The following is a 9,056-nucleotide window of genomic DNA, read 5'->3' as shown; positions in this document are numbered from 1 at the left end:
AAGCTGCGCATCCTCCGTTGCTAGTTCTAACGTGACGTTTTCGAATTAGCAACGAGGGCTTGAGCTGTATCAAAGCTATTATCTGAAATATCTGAGCAAACACACCTTCAGAGCGGCACTCAGTCAACCAATGCTGTATAACATCGATTACCGAGGTAGCTGGCATGATGAACACATAAAGACAGGTATGTAGTCAATTAGAAACTAAACAACGGCACGGGACCTGACAACTGGTAAAATCGCACGTGGCATTTAAGCAGCCAAGACGGTGCTTGCATCGCGCTTTCATCATGGTTAAGAACTTCATTAAGTCAAGTCACCAATATCATATATCTCACAATTTACGAAAATTGCAAAATATAAAAACAAAAATTAAGAAAAACATTATTAATATTGGGCTATTAAGTCTTTTTAGGTGTAATTTATCCACACATGTAGGCTTCTGAAGTCTCTTGTGGTCCACGCAGTGTTATCAACTTAAACTGGTCCTTGATGAATTAACACATTTTTTAAACAGTCTGGGAAAAATTGTTATTGCTAAAACAGACATCACCTCTAAACGGCACCTATTTATTGTTTTTCTATTTTAAAAGCATTGGCGAGCTGCTTAAATTTTTGGTAAAAAATTCCACAATAAAATGCACAATGAAATATGAAGATTTGGTTTGCACAGGACAGTACAATTTTTGGTAGGGTCACTGATTTTTTTCTTCTTAAATGAAGTCTCCTCATTGTCCTCGCTACTGTTGTTTGCAGAGAAGAAAATCAATTTTGTTGCGTCATACGTTGATTTGACGACACGTTAATTCTAATCTTCAGCATACCAGCTGAAATGTGTCTGGTTACCATGGCAATGACATCATGCGCTCTTCGTCATCCTGTCAGTCAGCGCAAATGCCCAAAATAATGCAAAAATGCATTTTCAACATCGAGATGAAAGAAGCCGATCCATGTCTCAACACGTGTAAATGTAAGAGGGGTTTTTTCTGAATGTTCATTTTCCCCACACGGAGGCAAATCAGACAAGTGTCACATTCAGACAGATACACTGCACTTTTTCCATAGTACAAGCCATGTAAAATACAAGTTAAGCTCAATCGACAGCATTTGTGGAATAATACTGATTACCACAAAAATTCATTTTGACTCGTCCCTGCTTTTCTTTAAAAAAGTAGTGAGGCACTTACAATGGAAGTGAATGGGAGCCAATTTGTGAATGTTAAAATACTCACTGTTTCAAAAGTATAAACACAAGACATAAAGGATATGCGTTTGAACATGATTTTAGTGTAAAAACGCTTACTAACTGCATCTGTGTAAAGTTACATCCAAGTTTACAACTTCATTGCCATGATGATGTAATGTCAATAAACCCTTAAACGACTGTAAAATTGACAATTTAAACAACTTTACAGCTCAAATAATACACAAGTTTTAACAGAAGAATTAATGTAAGTACTTTTATGAAATTATAAGCTTCACATTTCTGCGTTTAAACCCTTTAAAAAATTGGCCCCATTCACTTCCATTGAAAGTGCCTCACTGTAACCCAGATTTTTACTTTTCTTTAAAAGGAGACGAGTCAGTTATTAATTTTTTTTATAATCAATATTACGCCACAAATGCTGTCAATTGAGTTTAACTTGTATTGAACCCGGAATATTCCTTTGAATGTTGAGATCTGGGGATTGTAATTTGAATTTTAGGTTCCAATGTTGTGAATTTTGTGAATTTTAAAATGTGTAACTGACATGACAAGTCTACTCATAATTACACATGCGATATGAAAAGCTAAAATGAGATTAAATAGTGAAAAACAAAATATAAAATAAAATAAAGGTTTTCACAAACTTTATATTGCAGAAGTTTACTCCTTTTGTTTTAGACCTATAAGTTTTCACACCCCTTTCAGGATGTATGCAAATGTAAGAGATAAAAGATTATATATTTTATGTAGGTACTGCCCTTCAAAAGCTACATTACACAAAATATATTGTAATTTACACAAATCATCCTGTTCAAAAGTTTGCATCCCCTTGGTTCTTGGTTCTTGTGTTGCCTTCCTGAGCATCAATGAATGTTTACACCTTTTGTAATAGTTGTGTATGAGTCCATCAGTTGTTTTAAGTGTCAAAAGCTGGATGTTTATATCATATAGCCACTGTTGCGAAGAACTCAAATGTGCAGAAGATGCTGGGAAACCAAAGAATGCACAGAATTTTCTTAAGAGAAGTGGGCAGCTTCATAGCTCAGGACAAGCAGGGACTCATGAACAATTATTACACAAACAGCACCTTATTAAAGGGTTTGCTCTTGTGCCAGGACCTGTAAAGCTTGCATGAAATCTGTCTCATGAACGTGCAGAGGAGAGCAATGGTCGGTCAAGAGTTTCACTTAATAATACATCAGATTTCAGTTGGTTTCTGACCAAACCTTACAGTGCATCCGGAAAGTATTCACAGTATTCAACAACTTTTTCCACATTTTGTTATGTTACAGCCTTATTCCAAAATGGATTAAATTCATTATATTCCTCAATTCTACAAACAATACCCCATAATGACAACGTGAAAGAAGTTTGTTTGAAATCTTTGCAAATTTATTAAAAAAAAAAAAAAAAAAAAAAAAAAAAACCAAGTATTCACAGCCTTTGCTCAATACTTTGTTGAAGCACCTTTGGCACCAATTACAGCCTCAAGTCTTTTTGAGTATGATGCTACAAGCTTGGCGCACCTGTTTTTGGGCAGTTTCTCCCATTCTTCTTTGCAGGACCTCTCAAGCTCCATCAGGTTGGATGGGGAGCGTTGGTGCACAGCCATTTTCAGATCTCTCCAGAGATGTTCAACTGGGTTCAAGTCTGGGCTCTGGCTGGGCCACTCAAGGACATTCACAGAGTTGTCCCGGAGCCACTCCTTTGTTATCTTGGCTGTGTGCTTAGGGTCGTTGTCCTGTTGGAAGATGAACCTTCGCCCCAGTCTGAGGTCCAGAGCGCTCTGGAGCAGGTTTTCATCAAGGATGTCTCTGTACATTGCTGCATTCATCTTTCCCTCGATCCTGACTAGTCTCCCAGTTCCTGCCGCTGAAAAACATCCCCACAGCATGATGCTGCCACCACCATGCTTCACTGTAGGGATGGTATTGGCCAGGTGATGAGCGGTGCCTGGTTTCCTCCAGACATGACGCTTGCCATTCAGGCCAAAGAGTTCAATTTTTGTTTCATCAGACCAGAGAATTTTGTTTCTCATGGTCTGAGAGTCCTTCAGGTGCCTTTTGGCAAACTCCAGGCAGGCTGTCATGTGCCTTTTACTGAGGAGTGGCTTCCGTCTGGCCACTCTACCATACAGGCCTGATTGGCAGAGTGCTGCAGAGATGGTTGTTCTTCTGGAAGGTTCTCCTCTGTCCACAGAGAAATGCTGGAGCTCTGTCAGAGTGACCATCGGGTTCTTGGTCACCTCCCTGACTAAGGCCCTTCTCCCTCGATCGCTCAGTTTGGCCGGGCGGCCAGCTCTAGGAAGAGTCCTGGTGGTTCCAAACTTCTTCCTTTTACGGATGATGGAGGCCACTGTGCTCATTGGGACCTTCAATGCTGCAGACATTTTTCTGTACCCTTCCCCAGATCTGTGCCTCGATACAATCCTGTCTCGGAGGTCTACAGACAATTCCTTGGACTTCATGGCTTGGTTTGTGCTCTGACATGCACTGTTAACTGTGGGACCTTATATAGACAGGTGTGTGTCTTTCCAAATCATGTCCAATCAACTGAATTTACCACAGGTGGACTCCAATCAATTTGTAGAAACATCTCAAGGATGATCAGTGGAAACAGGATGCACCTGAGCTCAATTTTGAGTGTCATGGCAAAGGCTGTAAATACTTATGTACATGTGGTTTTTTATTTTTAATAAATTTGCAAAGATTTCAAACAAACTTCTTTCATGTTGTCATTATGGGGTATTGTTTGTAGAATTTTGAGGAAAATAATAAATTTAATCCATTTTGGAATAAGGCTGTAACATAACAAAATGTGGAAAAAGTGAAGCGCTGTGAATACTTTCCGGATGCACTGTATCGTAAACCTTCAGAACAAGACACGAGTCGGATACAATAATGTATCAGACTCCTGAATTATACTTTTGTGTCCTTTTAAAGCTTGAAGAGGTGGTCACCTTAAACTGCCATTGTATGACATCACTGAGCACAACATTGTTTCACAATTTATCTCTTTGTGTTAAAAAAAAAGAGAGAAAGTCAAATGGGGATATAACAACACAAGGGTGAGTAAACAATGACTGAATTTTCATTTTTGGGTGAACTAATCCTATAAGAACCAAGGGAATGTAAACTTTAGAACAGGATCATTTGTTTAAATTCAGTTACTATTTTTGTCTTGTGGAATATATGAGAGTATCTGTTGTCAAATAGCTTCTTCAAGGTAGTACTAAATGTTTTTATGATCCCTCTTATTTTTTTTAAAACAATAACACATGGACGCATCAGGGTTTTAGGTGCACAAGCAGTGCGCAGAACTGCCCCGCATTGTGCTGTTCTGTGAATTAACAATCATGTCCGTGTTAAATGACCCTATTACATAGTGTAGCTTTAACTGGCGTCTCTCGTGCTCCCTCTTTCGCTCACCCACTCGCGCTCTCTCTCCCTGCATGTCAGTTCTCCCCGCGTTGGATTATGGGCAAGATAGCTTCGGCGAGTGTACATCCTCTGTACACTCGAAATCACGATGCATTGTGGGTAAGAATGAGTGAACAAATATAGGGAACGAGATGTAGAGAACGAATTCAGACACTATTATAAAATACAGACATCCAAAATAGTGCACTATATAGTGGGTAGGGGCGATTTCAGACACAGCGTGTATCTGTGGTGCTATAAAAATATCACTGCAACATTGAGCCCGTTTACATGCACGCCAATACGCTGATAACTAGCAAAAATCAACTTATTGAAAAAAATCTGACAATGGAAGAAAACCGCATTTACATGAGTCTTGAAATCACTGGGTTAAGGCCTGTTCACACTGAAACGATTTTGTGAGACGAATCTCTGACGGAAGGTCTATTCACAGAGTATCCGTTAAAAATGAAACTAAAAACGAAGTCACTCCTGTACAGTAGGTGGCACTGATGTTATACCAGTCTTCTGCCCGCACTCTTCAGCTGTTAGAGATGTATGTAATGAAGGCTGTTGAAGCGTTTATTTACCTAATTTGGTATGACTGGTTCATTATGTTCTTTCCACGATGTTGATGCATTTTGAGGAGAATATAATCAGTTTTTTTTATGCGAGTGAGATGAGTAAAGAGCGCTGTTGGATTTTTATTACAAAGCATATTACAAACAGACACCTGAAGCCAACTTTTCTTTTTATAATGTCTGGATAATATAACTCAAGGTATAGTGATATAAATACACATTAAATAATATACATTAAGAATAACAGACATTTTATAAAATATGATGACTAATATTAAAAGAATATAAAAGAAAACCCTGGCTCTCTTTTCTTTATTAAAATTATTTCAATACTTTTTTATATTACACCCGCAATAAAAATAGCAGTGTGGTTCTGCAAATCATTTGTCTACAGTAAAATACTGCATGTAAAGAGTCTTTTTCAGGGATTTTTTAGGACTTCAGGGCAAACAAATTGCCAAACCTCGCTGCTATTTTTAATGCATGAGAATTTAACAGGCACAGTGATTTACATATTAAATAATGTACATTAAGACAAAACACCATAAGCAGACTTTCAAAAACAGAACAGGTTTATGTTTGCAGTACAAAGGGTTCATTAACTGCAACTATTTATTTTTAATTATATAATTTTCAGGTGAAGGTATCAGCTGCATGCCAGTGTTTGCCAGTTGATTACTGTCACCAACACGCTGGATTGAGCATCTGCAGCAACTGACAAAAAGCTCTTCTCTCATTGGTCAGTCAATTTTCATCGCAGTCCGAAGACAAAAAAAAAAAATTAAAAAAAAAAAAAAAAAAATCTTAATACTCTCCATAAAAAAAAAAAACAACTTTGGATTGTCGGCGGATGATTTGTCAGACCCGATGTGCATAACACCATAGGACTGCATTGACACCATACAAAAGCTCGTTCGGAACGAACATTCGTACCGAAAAAACTGACTTGGTGTGAACGGGCCTTTGCTCTCTGGCACAGCACTTTTGCACATCGCATAAGCCATTAAGAATGCCCGTAAAGGTGATTATAAGCAAAGCGAAATCAGTGTAATGGGCAACAATTGACATCTGTCCATCGGGTTATTCTTAAACCGTTTACGTCCTTAACCCAATTAAAGAACAGGAAAGTCGGCACAAAGTCGGCTTAAGCATAATCGGTTTAAGAATGTGCATGTAATGCATACTAACTGGCTCAACCAATGGTGTGAGTTTGGGGACGTGGCCATCTGTTTGTATGCTCAACAGGGGAGTGTTTAAAAGAGAGTTGTAGCTGGGTGCCGTCAATGAATGCTGAACGGCAGCAGTTTATATTCATAGAAAACAATAGTTAAGAATTTTAGGATGCTGTATATTGTCCTACGTTGTACTATCGGGGCAGAAATTTCTCCAACAGCTCAAACTGTTAAGATCATACTGAAATGATCAGGGTTAAAAAAAATAAAATAAAATCTTGTGAATTTGGGTTTCTAATGAAATAAATCAATTGATCTACTGATGATCAAGTCATTTTTGCTGATTAGTATCAATAAATCGCCTTTTAAGGACAGTGGAGCAAGCTTTGAAAATTGCAGTATGTTATCATAGCATGGACGAATATCTCAATATCAAGGAAAATTTTATTTCTCATTAAATAACCAATTTAAATTCCATTCATCCTGCTTTTAGTTGATGTGTCTAACATGCACCCTGGTTTTGTAACCATCAAGAAATAAAGACACGAACAAGTTTTATGTACAACTACTTTATTTCAATATTTGTACAAATTGATATAATCAGCAGACAGTATGCAGTACAACGCCCCCTAAATGCTTGGAGGACAAAGCACAACACATTACAAACTCACTCAAAACAGCGTTACAAATCAGTAATCAACAGAACTGCCACCCACTGAAATACAAATATAGACCAATAACAATAAAACTTAAGAAACTAATGGAGTAGTCAAAATTATTCGAGGTTATCCGGATATCCACTTTGCAGAGGGAATTTTATATCTGAAAGACACCCTCTGCTCTCTATGGTATATATGTGTTCTCTGAATGGTGTTCTTTGAGCTATAGATCTTGGTTACAGTTATTGGCATATCTGCTTGTTCCAGAGTAGCTAATATTTGTAATTGCCTAACACAGATGGTGAGCTGCATTTTAAGTGGACTTAAGTGCAACTTTTTGCTAGAAAGAGGCTTCTGGTATACAACTTAATATAGCTCTCCAGACTGATCAAAATGAAACCAAACTGACTTGTAAAACCTTTTCAAGAAAGATCTAAACATAAACCAAACTAATATACTGTAAATTCCTATGCCACACTTTAAATAGGGACATGCTAGTCAATAGCTCTTGTTCTAGAAACATTATAATGGCAGAGCCATACATTTAAATGAACTCATTAATAGCCGCTGCCAAATGACAATAGAGAAACTCCCAAAAAAGAAATCAGTTCTGAAAATGAAGAACAAAAAGAACAATAGATGACAAGGAGGAAGAGAAGTGGTTTGGTCATCTCTATAGTAAACACACAAGGGGTAAGGAAGACCTTTGAGAGCGAGAGAGGGAAAGAAGACTCACTACAGATGAGAAAACCCTTGAAATATTGTTCAGTATACAACAGCCTTCAGCAAAATATATACATGAGAAGCATACAGAGACTGAAAACTAACCTCTTTCTCCAAAGGACAACACAAATATAAAAGAATGGAGAAATAAAGTAGTAAGCCAATAAAGATTAAGGTAAAAACAACAGCAAAATGTTAGTGCATGTCCATGCAGTGGAGAAGTACAGTAATATTTTAAATACATGGATTACAAGTCAAACATTGCATCCCTTCATTAGGACGATCCCAGTTGGAGAGATGGTGGCATGGTTATGGATGCTTTAGCAGGAGACCTCCATGGTTTGTGGTCGGGTCTGGTTGTCGTGGATGGAGCTGCCAGTGGCTCCCTCCATCTGTGAGCTGGTATGTGCCCGGCTGCGAGAGCCATCTGCTGAGCCCATACTGGAAGCAGAGTGGGTGCGAGACCGCGCCAACCGGGTCATGCTAGCAGTGGGCACTGAGACAGAGAGAAAAGAAAAATCGAAAGGGGTGAATACATATACGGACTTCTGAAGCTGCAATTAACTGAGGCATGACTAGAGGGACGATCCCAAGTGAGGGGTATGTGGTTCACAGCAAAAGGCAGTTTGGCACTCTCAGCATTCGGATCCAAACATATGGAGGTCCAGGAAGGGGAGAATAATGAGTCTCCTTACAGTAAGTGGACCCCTGCACACCTGCACACTGATGACAACTAATGCTGGATTAATAATATGGACTGATAAAGTTTCCAGTGAGAATTTGAGATTGTGAAAAGGTGCACTAGGTAATCTTTTTATTTATATTACGCAGACACTTAAATGCAGTATCACACAAGACCAAAAGTTCTTAGTTACCGACGGCTTGTAGAAATGCGCTTTTCGCTGTCAGCCATGACAATTTTGCTCCGCAAGTGAAAGAATCCAATTACAGGAGATTATCAAGATAAAGTCAGTTATATTTGACTGGTCATGTGATCAACATTGCAGCACTATCGCAAGCCCTTTAGACTTTTAATCATGCGCAGGATATGAATTACAGATTTCTACAATTCAATTTTCACAAGTTAAAATGCTAATTCTATATGTCAGCAATGGAACTAGTGAAAATGAAAAATGTTTGATATCAGTAATTTTTACAGATCGCTCCGGAATACTCGATTTTGATTGGTCAATGGCACCATCTAGAGGTCTGATATCTCCGAGTAACAACCGCACATCCTCATTTCAGACCGCTCATCCAGCTATTGCGAATGTGTGAGTCATCTTTCTTGCTTC

General features: G+C 38.4%; 1 protein-coding gene across 7 annotated transcripts in view; it reads right to left on the bottom strand.

Annotated features, from left to right (window-relative positions):
* Positions 1–6,932: 6,932 nt before the first annotated feature.
* The window catches only part of LOC127419243 (protein NDRG3-like), a 109,054-nt gene continuing 106,930 nt past the window's right edge, over positions 6,933–9,056 (bottom strand). For all 7 annotated transcript variants that reach the window (XM_051660499.1, XM_051660496.1, XM_051660500.1 and 4 more), the window contains one exon: positions 6,933–8,257. In XM_051660499.1, coding sequence (XP_051516459.1) covers positions 8,082–8,257 — 176 coding nt within the window. In that variant the 3' untranslated portion in view covers positions 6,933–8,081. The remainder of the gene's footprint in view (positions 8,258–9,056) is intronic.

This window comes from Myxocyprinus asiaticus, chromosome 28 (genome assembly GCF_019703515.2).
Source record: "Myxocyprinus asiaticus isolate MX2 ecotype Aquarium Trade chromosome 28, UBuf_Myxa_2, whole genome shotgun sequence".
In the NCBI taxonomy this organism is placed as follows: domain Eukaryota; kingdom Metazoa; phylum Chordata; class Actinopteri; order Cypriniformes; family Catostomidae; genus Myxocyprinus; species Myxocyprinus asiaticus.
Note: the sequence above shows the minus strand (reverse complement) of the source record. Positions and strands in the feature narration are given on the sequence as shown.